Source organism: Thalassophryne amazonica, chromosome 3, assembly GCF_902500255.1.
Source record: "Thalassophryne amazonica chromosome 3, fThaAma1.1, whole genome shotgun sequence".
Lineage (NCBI taxonomy): Eukaryota > Metazoa > Chordata > Actinopteri > Batrachoidiformes > Batrachoididae > Thalassophryne > Thalassophryne amazonica.
Window position 1 is genome coordinate 84425609 of NC_047105.1, and position 18132 is coordinate 84443740.

At 40.0% G+C, this 18132-nt stretch overlaps 1 protein-coding gene across 1 annotated transcript in view; it reads left to right on the top strand.

Moving 5' to 3' along the window:
- The window catches only part of LOC117507194 (dnaJ homolog subfamily C member 11-like), a 90212-nt gene that overhangs the window by 12126 nt on the left and 59954 nt on the right, over positions 1-18132 (top strand). Inside the window, exons 5-8 of the mRNA XM_034167005.1 lie at positions 3005-3133; positions 3261-3383; positions 7578-7651; positions 7752-7941. Coding sequence (XP_034022896.1) covers positions 3005-3133; positions 3261-3383; positions 7578-7651; positions 7752-7941 — 516 coding nt within the window. The remainder of the gene's footprint in view (positions 1-3004; positions 3134-3260; positions 3384-7577; positions 7652-7751; positions 7942-18132) is intronic.

Sequence of the window (18132 nt, forward strand, 5' to 3'; positions counted from 1 at the left end):
CATTATTATCAGGTTGTCCTAAAAGTTCCCTGAAAAGCCTTCAGTTAATTCAAAATTCTGCAGCTAGAGTACTGACAGGGACTAGAAGGAGAGAGCATATCTCATCCATATTGGCCTCTCTTCATTGGCTTCCTGTTAATTCTAGAATAGAATTTAAAATTCTTCTTCTTACTTATAAGGTTTTGAATAATCAGGTCCCATCTTATCTTAGGGACCTCATAGTACCATATCACCCCAGTAGAGCGCTTTGCTCTCAGACTGCAGGCTTACTTGTAGTTCCTAGGGTTTGTAAGAGTAGAATGGGAGGCAGAGCCTTCAGCTTTCAGGTTCCTCTCCTGTGGAACCAGCTCCCAATTCAGATCAGGGAGACAGACACCCTCTCTACTTTTAAGATTAGGCTTAAAACTTTCCTTTTTGCTAAAGCTTATAGTTAGGGCTGGATCAGGTGACCCTGAACCATCCCTTAGTTATGCTGCTATAGACTTAGACTGCTGGGGGGTTCCCATGATGCACTGAGTGTTTCTTTCTCTTTTTGCTCTGTATGCACCACTCTGCATTTAATCATTAGTGATTGATCTCTGCTCCCCTCCACAGCATGTCTTTTTCCTGGTTCTCTCCCTCAGCCCCAACCAGTCCCAGCAGAAGACTGCCCCTCCCTGAGCCTGGTTCTGGTGGAGGTTTCTTCCTGTTAAAAGGGAGTTTTTCCTTCCCACTGTCACCAAGTGCTTGCTCATAGGGGGTGTTTTTGACCGTTGGGGTTTTTCTGTAATTATTGTATGGCTTTTGCCTTGCAATATAAAGCGCCTTGGGGCAACTGTTGTTGTGATTTGGCGCTATATAAATAAAATTGATTTGATTTGATTTGTTTACAGTGTGCCCTGAACTGGAACACTGCTGAAACTGATCTCTCGCATGAGTCATAGACCGCGAGATGGCATGAGATTCACAACTGCAAAACAGCGAATGACGCATGCACAGTGAACACAGGGCAGACTGATTTTTAGCGGGACCATTCAGTCAGTGACACCAGTACCACATTTTTCTATGGTTGGATATTGAATATGAATATGGCTATACTGGCTGCAAATACTATATCTCTAGAAATTATAATTACCTTAACATGCTTTTATTCACATTTTCTCTGACAGACAGCTCACTCTGCCACAGACACAAAAAATGAAGGTACCTGGGAATGAGTTGAGTTGCAATTTAAGTACCACTTAGTGACTGCAGCTAAGGTTCCTGTCATTGTGACGCTGCTGTCATAAGATGCTATTTTAGACAGAAATCTCAGCACCACAACAGCATGAATCACACATTTGAGGTTAACTCCTGAAACTAGTCATAAAAATAAGAGGCTTTTCACAAAGACATACACCCTCTTCATTCATTCATTCATTTATTTATTTTCTAAACCCATTTATTCCAAATAAGGTTCATGTAGGGTGTTCTCTGGGTGAGACCCCTGTATACACTGGACAAGCCACCAGTCTGTTGCAGGGCTCTTTTAATACACCTTGTGTTATCTGAGATACTTTTAGCTCCCTCTCTTTGCAACTTTGCAGAGCAATTTTTGCAGTTTCCTTTGGTTGTTTTCTGTGTTTTCTGTGTTACTTAACTGTAAATGAGGTGAGTGGTCGACCAATATGGGTTTTTCTCTGACCAGTGCCAAATATGTTGGATGATATACTGATTTTTAATTAATTAATTTGCATATAATACAATGAAACATTTTAATATTCATAGCAAAGGACGCAAAAAATAGCCGCACACAAATGAAAATTTAGTTAACACTGCTGCATTGTCTCAAGATTTCGCTATTCTGCCAAGTAGCATTACATCCTGCTCACTGGCAGTTTTCTCACTGTTTCAAAACTTGTATTCTCTTGTTTTGAGGTACCCATCTGCATGTAAAATGACAGACAGTTCCGCATACGCCACATTGACAAGTCCGACTGTAGTCCAATTTGTATTTACTTTTACTGGCCAAGGCCGATTTTTCTAATAATGCATTTTATTGGCCTGATTAATGGGTTGCCAGATTGGCCAAACAGTTAAGCACGCTTGTTTCCAGTGTGTAAGCTTCCAGGTTCACGGCTACCCCAGCGCCATTCTCCATGTAATGCGGAGTTGCATCAGGAAGAGCATCTGGCATAAAACTTATGCCAAATCATGCTGTGGTGACACAGAGTGAAACAAGGGGGAAGCCAAAAAAGACTTAGTTTTTGGCTACAAAATTTTGATCATCATGAAGTATCATGATTCAACTTGATGGAGGATAATTTTTGAGAATTTGAGAATTTCAAACAGCTACTACTTTTCCAAGCAGGAAAACTGGCCATAAATCTCACAATCGCTATTGTAATGTGGTAGACAGAAGCTGACTAGTAACAGGAATGATAAAACAGCCAGACATGACATTTATGTGCACTCGTTGAAATTTTGAACTCTGCCACTTGCCACAAGGGGGCAGGGTTATTTGATCATTGCTGTTTGTTTGACTGTCAGAATCAGAATACTATTGTATTGTGGACAAGATACTTTTTAAAGTAAAGGATGAATTGACATTCATGTGTTTGACACATCTGTCAAAAGAAGTTTAAAAGTCAGAGAAAATTAACCAAAATGTGGCTAAACAATCTGGGGCAATGGTCCTTGGGGGGAGGAATGACCATTTTGATGGTGATCCAGATCTGTCCCAGAATTGTTCAAAGAATCCACCTGTTGTGTTCACAGAGATCTGTAGATGTCCTGCTGGAGGTATCCACTCACTGAGTGCCCTCTAGTTAATTAAGTAATTAATTGTGATGTTTAATGTTGTTCATTTTCGGCAGATTAATGCATCAGAGTGTATCAACTTTTTTTCACACACAGAATACATAGATATGATTAAATGATGTTTCATTACAGCACATAGACTACACATTAAATTATACTTGTCACCCCGTCCTTTGTGTTCACAATTAATTCTGAAAATATGTGTCCATCCTCTGTCTTTATTCAGGGAACCATCAGTGTTGGTGTGGATGCAACAGACCTGTTTGACCGCTATGATGAGGACTTTGAGGAAATGCCTGGAGGAGGGTTTCCTCACATTGAAATCAATAAGATGCACATTTCCCAGTCTATAGAGGTACAACAACACAGAAACAGACTCTGTTAGCATGTAGTGCCCATGCAGCCATTCTTTTTCTGCTCACCTGGGTTGCTGTGCTGCTCTTGTTTTATCAGATGTTTTCTTTTTCTTTGTCTTGCTTCAGGCTCCTTTGACAAACACAGACACAGCAGTGCTGTCTGGTTCACTGTCTACACACAATGGAAATGGAGGTGGCAACATTAATGTCACTGTGCGCAGGGTCACATCAGCCCAGGGCTGGGGAGAGGTGCACACATGCACACAAACATACTGTGCTGTGAAACTTAATTCAGAATAATATTAATAAAAAAAAATTCAATGAAGCACTTTCAGAGAAATTTTAAGTACCGTACAACTCAAAAACTATAAAAGGTTAAAACCATAAAACAAAACATGCATAGAAAAGCAAGTTTAAACTAAAATTTAATTTAATAATTAAAAAAATTGTAAACGAGAACACAAAAAACACAAATCACAATCCACAAAGGTTAATGCGCCAAAAAAGATGAGTCTTGAGTATGACCTTAAACAAGTCAACAGGAGTTGATTGTCTAAAGCTCCGGTCACACGGCACAAACGAAGGACAACAAAGCCAAAACAAAACAAAAAAATCTGGACTTAATTGACTTTCGGAAGCATTGTTTAACTATTGTCTAGTTTGTTCCTGTACCTGGTGCTTTGTCAGAATTTTCAGACTGTTAAAAAATGTAATGAAGCCCGACGACAACCTCAATTCATCCGTATTTTGTTTTGAATGAATGAATGAATTTATTCGGCATACAAATCAACAACAACAAAAAACTCATAACAAAACAACTCTGCAACCAACCTCTGTGACCAAAAGGGTGAGGGCAGAAGCAAAGCTTCTAAATACCCACCCCTTATACCATAAAAATAAGAGGTGTATACACACATATATACATGCATGCACACAGAAACACAATTTCATAAATACATATATATATATATATATATATATATATATATACATATATATATATATATATATATACATGCATACATATTTACATATACACACACGCGTGATAACTAATACCAAAAAAGGGTGCAAAATTAGTCAATGAAATCAAATATACAAAAAAACAATCAGACAAACACTGGCGCACAACACAAAAGCCCGAAATCAATAACAAAAATCGATAAACCTAAGTCTTCAGAACTATAACAAGCAATTTTATTACTCCTGTAATGCCTTATAAAGCCTACTAAAGTACCAAGTACTTTAATATTGTCAAGACAGTTGTTCCACCTTTAAGGGCTTCTTCACACATAGCATGAATAGGTACGACTCACGACGAAACAGCCCGAATGAGCGAACCACGAAAACATCAAACCGACAGGCAGACAGGTTGGAACAATGGACTGTAATCTCACAGGACAGGACATCAGGCCCGTTCACATTCCCAGCTGAAGTGACTTGAATCTGACCTTGTTTTGTGTGCCTGCAACAGTGTGTGTTATCCAATATTTACAAAAAGTTGCCAGCACCTGGAAACTCTCTACTCAATGACATGTACATTGACAAAATAAATAATAACAACAATAATAATAATAATAATAATAATCAACATCATAGTAACACAATAAATAATAATACCCATAATAATAATATTAGTAACAATAATAATATTAATAACACAAATACCCTTAATAATACCAACAATTAATATAATAATGATCACATCACAATTGAGGCCTATTCCATAATTAAGTGGTTTATGTGAAGAAGATGTACATCTCATGTCATTGGCATGGGAATGCTGCCAACATGTCAGTGTATATTTACGTCGGATCCACAGATGAACACCTTTGTGACAAAGACTCTGAAAACAGAATAATAAAGCATCATTTGTATAAATTATGGATGTTCTGTGTAACAGGTTTATTGTAGCCTCTGGTCTAATGATGTCAATGTCAAACTCCAATATCAGGGGTACCTGTAAAATATATAAAACATAATAAACATGGGTGGTTGTGCAACTACACAATACAAACTGAGGGGGGTCCGGGGGCGCAAGGAGGGGGTCTTGCCCGGAGAGTAATTAAGTGTGGAAATGCCACTGATCACACTATACATGTCCGTTTGTGTACGTCCATGCATAGTCATGGGAACAGAAGGACAGGAATTGTTGCAGTGTCTGCTTGTCATAACCAGACGTCAGAACAGACAACACAAAATCCATGTGTGTCCCCATGGCGACCACACACACACACCCCTGCTGCAGTTCAAGTGGCGTAGGTGGAAGTGCAAAGGTGGAAGTGTGAAGGCGGCGATGGCACGCCGCAGCCTCACTGGCATCTAAACAGACGCACCCACTAAACCCCGACAGCTGTCCGCACAATGACGTTGCGCCTGCCCACGTGACCACAATTTCACGTGGTCACGTGGCCTGGATGGGGCACGGAGGTCGTGGGATGCACCTGCGCCGGGACAGGATGTGGCCAGTTGGGCTGACTGCCACACGAAGGTCCACCGAGCGTGTACAGCTGCACCCCCCCACCGCCAACTGAGTGACACGAGCGAGGGGCACGCATGCCAAGACACACATTCGTGGGTCATGCGAGATGTCCTATCACCAACACGAGACACATGTGAGGGTCTTGTGAGACGTTGTCCGAGGGACACGAAACATGTCCAAGGCGCTTGCGTGCCTGTCCCCCTCAAGGGACAGGAAACATGTTTGAGGGTCTCGCGAGATGACATCCGAGGGACACAAAACATGTCCAAGGGGTTCACACGCCTGTCCCCTTCGAGGGACAGGACCCATGTTCGAGGGTCACGCAAGACTTCCGTTGACCAACACAAGACACGTGCGAGGGTCTCTCGAATCGTCGCCCGAGGGACACGAAATACATCCGAGGGGCTTGCGCGCCTGTTCCCCTCGAGGGACAGGACACACATTCGAGGGTCACGCAAGACATCCGTCGACCAACATGAGACATGCGAGGATCTCGCAAGACATTGCCCAAGGGACACAAAACATATACAAGGGGCTTGTGCGCCTGTTCCTTTCGAGGGCAGAATGTGCAGGTAGAATGCTTCGCCCGTACCGGAACCCAAGTGTGGGTGTGATGTGCTCAGTTCATGGACATATCAGGCGGCTGCGTGCGTCCAGCTGTCTGGCCAGTTGGTGCCGCGCCATTGAGTGCCACGTCATGTGCAATGTGACGTGACATATGTCTGGTCAGCCGGACATTCACATGATCAGTCAGATATTTTGACATGGGCGAATGGCCGCACATTTTCAAAGTACTCCGCGAATGCTGTTGGATGTTCGTGGTTCATGCCAGGACAATGGTCAACTCTGGCCGAGAGTGAGTCAAATAGCCATTCGTCTGCCATTTGACGTCATTCGTCCGCTGGTGTGAAAACTGGCTCAATCGTGCCAATCGTCCACGGTTCGATGTGTTCAGTGACTTCGTGTAGCTCCTCGGCCACCACACAATATGTCCGACCTGTGTTCAACACGCCGTGCAAATGCGATGAACACAATGAGATGGTAGTGCGACTTCATCTTACCCGCCGTTCAAATGGGTTTCTGGCACGAGCGTGACATGAATGTAGACTGCATGTGCCGTGCGTGAATGGTTGTGGCAACTGCTGTACGAGGTGTTTGAGGCGTCTCAGATTTTTCACAAATTTCCTGCTTAGTGTACAATTTGGCCATATTCGTGCTATGTGTGAAGGCGCCCTAACAGAAAGATAACGACTTTTTGCCTATATAAAGTTAATTCTTCATCCAGAATCTGGATCCAGATCAACTCGAAAATTGAATGTCTTCCTTCGGCAAATACCAAATTCCTTCGCCAAATACCTATCTGTGGCAAAATATTTTGTCAAAATCCGTGCAGTAGTTTTGACATAATCCTGCTAACAGACAAAAAATAAATAAACACCGATGATTTTATTACATCCTTGGCGGATGTAACAACTTGCAAATTAAAAACAAAAAAGTGATAATATGCATGCTGCAAATTCAAACACCGCACCCAAAATCACAGATGCGCTGCAAAGCTCCACAGCACAATTACTAACAACACATAAAGAGGTCTGTCAGTTAAAGTCCTTCAGACAGAAACTTGTTTTTATATTGAAAGGCACTTAAGTTGTGTTGTGGAGTTTTGAAGCACATTTTTGTGTGTTATGTGAATTTGCAGCAGACATGTTATCAAATAAATTGTTGCATGTACTGAAGGTTATATTTATTTCTGTTCTCTGTTTGCAAGCATTTTTTTAAATAAAATTTTTGTTTTGTTTTTTGCTGTATCATCTACCACTTTTTTAAAATTATATTTTGAATATGTTTATTGTTAAGATATAGAACTGGATGACGAGGGGTTGTGGGTTTTTTTTTTTTTCTTTCTCGTGTGAACAGAGAGCTTTCTTTCTCCTTTCTCTTTCTTTTTTTCATCTCTGCAGGTGGAGTTTGGTGCTGGAGATATATTGGGACCTCTCATCGGGTTAAAGGTGTTTCGTAATCTCACACCGCGGTGGTAAGGCCCCGTGTTTTCTGATTAAGGAAGAGTCATTTAATCCACATGAGCAGTATTCTTCTTTGCTTTAATTTGTGCTCTCTCTGCTTCTCTCTCTCAGTTTTTTAACAGCCCAGTGGGGTATGCAGTTCTCCCCTCGAGGTTTGCGACCAAGCTGTTCTCTGATGACAGCCCGCCACTTGGACCAGAACACGATGGGATATCTGCAGTGGCGGTGGGGGCCCAACAGTGCCATGACCACCAGCCTAGTCAGAGACACAAAGACCAGCCACTTCACTCTCGCTCTGCAGGTACAAACATCAAGCCAAAAGTGTGTGTGTGTGTGTGTGTGTGTCTTCCCGTGCACGTGTGTGTGTGTGCGCGCACGTGTGTCCAGATGAATATCTCAGGAACCACTTTGGCTGATTCTGTTCACACTGCACATGTGAATTTCTTTTGATAACGTCTCTATATGACATCAATATGAAGGCTAAAGGTCATGGTCAGTCAAGGTCGCTGAGTAGTCTGAATAAATCACATTTTTAACAATAACTTCAAACTACATAAGAGCTTTACTATTTTTTTTTTCATAAATATTTTTATTAAAATTTTGCTTATAAAACAAGAAATTACAATAATAATAAAACAAACAGACAAAAATAAAGAAAAAGCACTCACAAACATAAAACCTCCCACCCCCCACCCAAAGGCACATGGATCACTCAAGTTAAATTAAAAAGTTTACATGTCGAAGTTTTTCACAACGCGAAGAAAGGGCAACCAAATGTCTTTAAAGTTCTCAAACATTCCTTTAGAAATGTAGCTCAGTTTTTCCAATGCCAAGTTTGATCCATTGATTCACTTTTGGTCTCTCCATTTCTTTCCAGTTTAAGGCAATTACATGTTTGGCCTGCAATAAACAAAAATTTACGAGTTTTCTTTCATTTGACGTTCCTTTAAAAGTGTTTGGAATGATGTGTAGGATACAGAATTTATTGTCCATTGGCATATTACAGTTAATTAAATCAGAAATGATGCAAGTGATCTCCTTCCAAAACAGTTGAATTTCTACACACTGCCACATGCAATGAAAAAGAGTGCCCTTTTCGCTGCTACACTTTACACAGACATCTGGGATATTAGGATTGAAATAATGGAGTTTTACAGGTGTTATATAAGTTCTAAGTATCCACTTATATTGTAGTAGCCTGAATTTAGTGTTGATTGATTGTTTTTGTGCCTGAAGACAGGCTTTACTCCATTCCTCTACAGAAATGTCAACTTCCAAGTCTGTTTTCCAGGCCTGCAGATATGAGAGGGTATTTCTTTAGATGAATCAAGTAAAATACTATAGAATTTGGAGAGGTGGCCTCTGCTTTTATGATAGTTAACACAGTGATTCTCTATGGTAGATAATGGAGGCTCAGTGGTTGTTTTGAGAATGGTGGTTATAAAACATCTGAGTTGTAGGTATTTAAAGAAGTGTTTCTTTGGCAAATTAAATTTGTTTATCAATTGTTCAAATGACATCAGTGTTCCTTCACTATATAAGTCTTTAATTTTACTTAGACCTTTGTTCATCCATAGTTTAAATCCCATGTCTGCTCTTCCTGGTTTAAACATATTGTTACTCCAGATTGGTGACAAACCTGAGAGTTTAGATTCTTCATTTAGTACAGTGTGTGATTGGTGCCAAATTGATATAGTGTTACGGAGAAAAGGTTTTTTTTTGTGTTTTTTAGTAAAAATTTAGTTTCTGCAGAATAGATGTATGATTTTAGTGGTAGTTCTAAGCCAGCATTTTCCAGATGTATCCAAGATGGGGTATCAATTTCAGAAAAGTAAAATGTAGCAGCACTCAGTTGGGCTGCCCAGTAATACAGTTTGATGTTGGGCACTGCAAGCCCCCCTCGATCATAAGGCAAGTATAAAAGTGACAGTCGTAACCTTGGACGCTTATCATTCCATATGAATTTAGTAAGATTCTTAGATACAGAAGAAAAGAAAGATGCTGGGAGGTGCATAGGGATAGACTCAAAAAGATAAAGGAATTTTGGGAGAATGGACATTTTAATTGTTTACACGGCATAACATTGAGATTGGCATCCCACCCCATCTATCCAGAGACTCTTGTACTTTTTGAAGCAGCGGGTCATAATTTACAGGAACAAGTTTTTTAATGTCAGGAACAATTTTGATCCCTAAGTAAGTAAAGCCTTCATAGGTACTTGTAAACTGCGTTTGAATTGGTGGGTGGTCTCTGTTCAACAAAAGTAAGGAACTTTTCTTTTGATTAACTTTGTATCCTGAAAAGATACCAAAAGTGTGCAGTATTTCGCTTACTGATTTGACTGAATTACCCAAATTGGTTAAAAATAGAACGATATCGTCAGCAAAAAGGGATATCCAATGCTCACACCCTCCCACCTTCATACCAGTTATATCAGGAGATTTACGTATGGTCATCGCTAGCGGTTCAATGGCAAATAGGAATAGGAGGGGGCTTAGTGGGCAGCCTTGCCTCGTTGACCTACAAAGTTCTATAGGTTTTAAAACCTGGTTGTTTGTAACAACGGTGGCTGTTGGTTTTGTATATAATAATCAAATCCAATTTAAATATGTTTCACCTAGGCTGAATCTCTTAAGGGTCTCAAATAGATAACTCCACTCAATTCTATCAAATGCTTTTTCAGCATCTAATGATAGAAAGGTGTGGTCTATAGAATTTTGTTTTTGTATAGCAAATTCATTAAGTGTCGAATGTTGAGGAATGCCTGTCGGCCAAGTACAAATCCGTTTTGGTCATTTAATATTAATTTGGGGATATAGGGCTCAATCCTCCAAGCCAAAGCCTTACATAGTATTTTTGTGTCACAGGACATTAAAGATATAGGACAATAAGAACCCATTTCTGTAGGGTCTTTATCAGCTTTTAAGAGAACAGAGATTGCAGCCTGTCTTAGGGAAGGTGGGAGGGTGCCACTCTCATAGGACTCTTTAAACATTTCAAGTAGGTGAGGCATTAATTTGTCGGCAAATCTCTTATAGAATTCGATTGGAAGGCCATCTGGCCCAGGGGCGGTTCCTGTATTCATATGATTCAGTGCTTCCTTCAGTTCCTCAATACTTGGTTGTTTATTGAGCTCAATTTTTTCCCCCCTCAGACAGTGTAGGAAACTGAATTCGATCCAAAAATCTGTTTTGTTCATTTAAATCCTCTGAAATTTCCGAGTTATATAGAGTTTGATAGTATTCTGCAAAAGCATTATTGATACTGATTGGATCAACAAGGTTCTCCCTACTGTCAAGAGTAATTGAATTGATTGCCCTGCTTGTTTGTATTTTTTTTAGTCTCCAAGCCAGAAGTTTCCCAGCTTTTTCCCCTTGATCGTAGTATGATTGTTTGAGCCAAAGAAGTTGAGTTGCAATTTTGCTTGTGCTGAGCTCGTTATATTCAGATTTTAATATGAGAAGTCTTTTTTGATTCTCTGCATCATCGCAGTGATACAATTGCGCTTGTAAATCTTTTATTTGTTTTTCAGTACCCTTCAATTTCTCCAAATGAGTTTTAGATTTTTGTCTGGTAAAACTTATAATTTCCCCCTGCAGATAAGCTTTAAAAGCCTCCCATTTAATTGATGCACCAGTTTGGTCTGTATTGAAAGAAAAATACTCTATTTTCCCCTCAATATACTCTACAAACTCAGAAGACTTTAGCCATCTAGCTTGGAATCTAAATGGGCGAGGAGCATAGTAATAGCTTGGAAATTTGATGGACAAAACAACTGGGGCATGGTCTGAAAGTACAATAGACTCATAACAGCAGTCCTGGACCAAAGATACAAGGCTAGAGGAGATTAAGAAGAAATCTATGCGAGAATAAGTTTTATAAGTGCTAGAGAAACAAGAGTATTCATTCTTACTAGGGTAAAGTTGTCTCCAAATTTCAACTAAATTGAGGTCTTTGATATATTTTCCTATGATTTTCCGTGTTTGTTGGTGAGAATTGTCAGAGGTATTTGACCTATCCATCCTCGGATGAATCACACAGTTAAAATCCCCTCCTATTATGTATTGACCATTATAAGAAGACATGGTTAAAAATAAGTGTTGATAAAAAGCTGGGTCATCAACATTAGGAGCGTATAAACATACCAAATTAACTAATGTAGAAATAATGGTACCACTAAGAATGATAAATCTCCCACTTGGATCCAAGTATTTATCTCTTAATTGGAATGGAATTGAGTTATGGATTAATATTAAGACCCCCCTTGCATGATAAATAAAATTTGAAAAAACGATCTTTCCTGGCCATCTGGACCTTATTCTATTCATATCTTTTTCTAATAAATGTGTTTCCTGTAGAAAGCATATACTGCTTTTCATTTGCTTAATCCTACCCAGCACTTGCTTCAATTTAACAATTTTGTTAAGACCCCTAACATTCCAGCTGGAAATATTTATAGAGCTAACAGACATAAAGACCTTGAGTTGGGAATTAGATTTAGAAAAACCCTTCTCATCATTATTCCCTTCACATGTAAAATAATAGAGATAAGTAATAAACCACACTGAGTGAATCCCCGAACATAATCCCTCCTACATTTCCCCAAACGAAATGTGATCTTGAACCTTTCTAACTTCCAGCACTCTGTGGGTAACGTTAAGCTGTGTCCTCCTAAATGCAGTGCAGTCATGGGTGTTCCCTGGCTAAAAACCAAAAAGAATCAAATCAAATCAATTTTATTTATATAGCGCCAAATCACAACAAACAGTTGCCCCAAGGCACTTTATATTGTAAGGCAAAAGCCATACAATAATTACAGAAAAACCCCAACGGTCAAAACGACCCCCTGTGAGCAAGTATTTGGTGACAGTGGGAAGGAAAAACTCCCTTTTAACAGGAAGAAACCTCCAGCAGAACCAGGCTCAGGGAGGGGCAGTCTTCTGCTGGGACTGGTTGGGGCTGAGGGGAGAGAATCAGGAAAAAGACATGCTGTGGAAAAGAGCAGAGATCAATCACTAATGATTAAATGCAGAGTGGTGCATATAGAGCAAAAAGAGAAAGAAACACTCAGTGCATCATGGGAACCCCCCAGCAGTCTAAGTCTATAGCAGCATAACTAAGGGATGGTTCAGCATAACTATAGCAGCATAACTAAGGGATGGTTCAGGGTCACCTGATCCAGCCCTAACTATAAGCTTTAGCAAAAAAGGAAAGTTTTAAGTCTTATCTTAAAAGTAGAGAGGGTGTCTGTCTCCCTGATCCGAATTGGGAGCTGGTTCCACAGGAGAGGATCCTGAAAGCTGAAGGCTCTGCCTCCCATTCTACTCTTAAAAACCCTAGGAACTACAAGTAAGCCTGCAGTCTGAGAGTGACGCGCTCTATTGGGGTGATATGGTCTATGAGGTCTCTAAGTTAAGATGGAACCTGATTATTCAAAACCTTATAAGTAAGAAGAAGAATTTTAAATTCTATTCTAGAATTAACAGGAAGCCAATAAAGAGAGGCCAATATGGGTGAAATATGCTCTCTCCTTCTAGTCCCCGTCAGTACTCTAGCTGCAGCATTTTGAATTAACTGAAGGCTTTTCAGGGAACTTTTAGGACAACCTGATAATAATGAATTACAGTAGTGCAGCCTAGAGGAAATAAATGCATGAATTAGTTTTTCAGCATCACTCTGAGACAAGACCTTTCTAATTTTAGAGATATTGCGCAAATGCAAAAAAGCAGTCCTACATATTTGCTTAATATGCGCATTGAAGGACATATCCTGATCAAAAATGACTCCAAGATTTCTCACAGTATTACTAGAGGTCCAGGTAATGCCATCCAGAGTAAGGCTGTGGTTAGACACCATGTTTCTAAGATTTGCGGGGCCAAGTACAATAACTTCAGTTTTATCTGAATTTAAAAGCAGGAAATTAGAGGTCATCCATGTCTTTATGTCTGTAAGACATTCCTGCAGTTTAACTAATTGGTGTGTGTCCTCTGGCTTCATGGATAGATAAAGCTGGGTATCATCTGCGTAACAATGAAAATTTAAGCAATGCTTTCTAATAATACTGCCTAAGGGAAGCATGTATAAAGTGAATAAAATTGGTCCTAGCACAGAACCTTGTGGAACTCCATAATTAACCTTAGTCTGTAAAGAAGACTCCCCATTTACATGAACAAATTGTAAATATATTAAATTAAAATAAAATTTTCAGTAATAAAGAAAAAGCATATTTATGCCTGTCCCAATTCCAGTAAATGGAATGACAATAAAGTTATCAATAACATTCACTTACACTATTGTTCATTGATGCAGCATTTACCACCAAATGAAGTGCAAAGCAATCAGTCCTCTTCACAGTTTGAGTACGGGGACAATTTCTTGATGTAGTCTTCTGCCTCCTGGACTGACCTGAAGACTGAGCACCTGTCGTTGTGTGTGATGATCAGATGCGCGGGGTACAGCATGCCATAGCGGATATTCAGGGCTTGAAGTCGGGCTTTCACTCCATCAAAGCACCGCTGCTTCTGGCGGGTCTCAGAGGACAGATTCGGGAAGAAACTGACTCGTTGATCTTCGTAGTAGACAGTCTTCATTTTTCTGGCCACTCTCAGGGTGGCTTCTCGGTCTCTGTAGTTCAGGAACTTCATAATGACCACCCTTGGTGTTGTAGAGTTGGGGTTCTGAGGTCCGATTCTGTGCGCTCTCTCGATCACGGGTTGCGTGTTAAAACGGTCACCAAGCGCCACTTTGAGCCACCTCTCCAAAAACCCACACATATCTGCACCCTCAACTTTTTCACGCAGACCAACCAGTCTAAGATTAGAGCATCTGTTTCTGTCCTTGTTTTCGTTTACTTTGCTGGTAAGAATTTTCACATTTTTTTCCAATTGTTCAACTTTTCCTTGGAGAGAAGTTATCGCGTCTTCTGTTATCAATCAATCAATCAACTTTTTTTTTATATAGCGCCAAATCACAACAAACAGTTGCCCCAAGGCGCTTTATATTGTAAGGCAAGGCCATACAATAATTATGAAAAACCCCAACGGTCAAAACGACCCCCTGTGAGCAAGCACTTGGCAACAGTGGGAAGGAAAAACTCCCTCTTAACAGGAAGAAACCTCCAGCAGAACCAGGCTCAGGGAGGGGCAGTCTTCTGCTGAGACTGGTTGGGGCTGAGGGAAAGAACCAGGAAAAAGACATGCTGTGGAGGGGGGCAGAGATCGATCACCAATGATTAAATGCGGAGTGATGCATACAGAGCAAAAAGAGAAAGAAACAGTGCATCATGGGAACCCCCTCACAGTCTACGTCTAAAGCAGCATAACCAAGGGATAGTCCAGGGTCACCCGATCCAGCCCTAACTATAAGCCTTAGCGAAAAGGAAAGTTTTAAGCCTAATCTTAAAAGTAGAGAGGGTATCTGTCTCCCTGATCTGAATTGGGAGCTGGTTCCACAGGAGAGGAGCCTGAAAGCTGAAGGCTCTGCCTCCCATTCTACTCTTACAAACCCTAGGAACTACAAGTAAGCCTGCAGTCTGAGAGCGAAGCGCTCTATTAGGGTGATATGGTACTACGAGGTCCCTAAGATAAGATGGGACCTGATTATTCAAAACCTTATAAGTAAGAAGAAGAATTTTAAATTCTATTCTAGAATTAACAGGAAGCCAATGAAGAGAGGCCAACACGGGTGAGATATGCTCTCTCCTGCTAGTCCCCGTCAGTACTCTAGCTGCAGCATTTTGAATTAACTGAAGGCTTTTTAGGGAACTTTTAGGACAACCTGATAATAAAGAATTACAATAGTCCAGCCTAGAGGAAATAAATGCATGAATTAGTTTTTCAGCATCACTCTGAGACAAGACCTTTCTGATTTTAGAGATATTGCGTAAATGCAAAAAGGCAGTCCTACATATTTCTTTAATATGCGCTTTGAATGACATATCCTGATCAAAAATGACTCCAAGATTTCTCACAGTATTACTAGAGGTCAGGGAAATGCCATCCAGAGTAAAGATCTGGTTAGACACCATGCTTCTAAGATTTGTGGGGCCAAGTACAATAACTTCAGTTTTATCTGAGTTTAAAAGCAGGAAATTAGAGGTCATCCATGTCTTTATGTCTGTAAGACAATCCTGCAGTTTAGCTAATTGGTGTGTGTCCTCTGGCTTCATGGATAGATAAAGCTGGGTATCATCTGCGTAACAATGAAAATTTAAGCAATACCGTCTAATAATACTGCCTAAGGGAAGCATGTATAAAGTGAATAAAATTGGTCCTAGCACAGAACCTTGTGGAACTCCATAATTAACTTTAGTCTGTGAAGAAGATTCCCCATTTACATGAACAAACTGTAATCTATTAGACAAATATGATTCAAACCACCGCAGCGCAGTGCCTTTAATACCTATGACATGCTCTAATCTCTGTAATAAAATTTTATGGTCAACAGTATCAAAAGCAGCACTGAGGTCCAACAGAACAAGCACAGAGATAAGTCCACTGTCCGAAGCCATAAGAAGATCATTTGTAACCTTCACTAATGCTGTTTCTGTACTATGATGAATTCTAAAACCTGACTGAACCTCTTCAAATAGACCATTCCTCTGCAGGTGATCAGTTAGCTGTTTTACAACTACCCTCTCAAGAATCTTTGAGAGAAAAGGAAGGTTGGAGATTGGCCTATAATTAGCTAAAATAGCTGGGTCAAGTGATGGCTTTTTAAGTAATGGTTTAATTACTGCCACCTTAAAAGCCTGTGGTACATAGCCAACTAACAAAGATAAGTTGATCATATTTAAGATTGAAGCATTAAATAATGGTAGGACTTCCTTGAGCAGCCTGGCAGGAATGGGGTCTAATAAACATGTTGATGGTTTGGATGAAGTAACTAATGAAAATAACTCAGACAGAACAATCGGAGAGAAAGAGTCTACCAAATACCGGCATCACTGAAAGCAGCCAAAGATAACGATACATCTTTGGGATGGTTATGAGTAATTTTTTCTCTAATAGTCAAAATTTTGTTAGCAAAGAAAGTCATGAAGTCATTACTAGTTAAAGTTAATGGAATACTCAGCTCAATAGAGCTCTGACTCTTTGTCAGCCTGGCTACAGTGCTGAAAAGAAACCTGGGGTTGTTCTTATTTTCTTCAATTAGTGATGAGTAGAAAGATGTCCTAGCTTTACGGAGGGCTTTTTTATAGAGCAACAAACTCTTTTTCCAGGCTAAGTGAAGATCTTCTAAATTAGTGAGACGCCATTTCCTCTCCAACTTACGGGTTATCTGCTTTAAGCTACGAGTTTGTGAGTTATACCACGGAGTCAGACACTTCTGATTTAAAGCTCTCTTTTTCAGAGGAGCTACAGCATCCAAAGTTGTCTTCAATGAGGATGTAAAACTATTGACGAGATACTCTAACTCCCTTACAGAGTTTAGGTAGCTACTCTGCTCTGTGTTGGTATATGACAATAGAGAACATAAAGAAGGAATCATATCCTTAAACCTAGTTACAGCGCTTTCTGAAAGACTTCTAGTGTAATGAAACTTATTCCCCACTGCAGGGTAGTCCATCAGGGTAAATGTAAATGTTATTAAAAAATGATCAGACAGAAGGGAGTTTTCAGGGAATACTGTTAAGTCTTCTATTTCCATACCATAAGTCAAAACAAGATCTAAGATATGATTAAAGTGGTGGGTGGACTCATTTACTTTTTGAGCAAAGCCAATAGAGTCTAATAATAGATTAAATGCAGTGTTGAGGCTGTCATTCTCAGCATCTGTGTGGATGTTAAAATCGCCCACTATAAGTATCTTATCTGAGCTAAGCACTAAGTCAGAAAGAAGGTCTGAAAATTCACAGAGAAACTCACAGTAACGACCAGGTGGACGATAGATAATAACAAATAAAACTGGTTTTTGGGACTTCCAATTTGGATGGAAAAGACTAAGAGACAAGATTTCAAATGAATTAAAGCTCTGTCTAGGTTTTTGATTAATTAATAAGCTGGAATGGAAGATTGCTGCTAATCCTCCGCCCCGGCCCGTACTACGAGCATTCTGACAGTTAGTGTGACTCGGGGGTGTTGACTCATTTAAACTAACATATCATCCTGCTGTAACCAAGTTTCTGTTAGGCAGAATAAATCAATACGTTGATCAATTGTTATATCATTTACCAACAGGGACTTAGAAGAGAGAGACCTAATGTTTAATAGACCACATTTAACTGTTTTAGTCTGTGGTGCAGTTGAAGGTGCTATATTATTTTTTCTTTTTGAATTTTTTTGCTTAAATAGATTTTTGCTGGTTATTGGTGGTCTGGAAGCAGGCACCGTCTCTACGGGGATGGGGTAATGAGGGGATGGCAGGGGGAGAGAAGCTGCAGAGAGGTGTATAAGACCACAGCTCTGCCTCCTGTTGTTGATATGCGCCCCTCCGCCTCCTCCAGTCTGCAAGCATGCGACTGTATATCTTCCTTAATGCTATTGATAGCTTC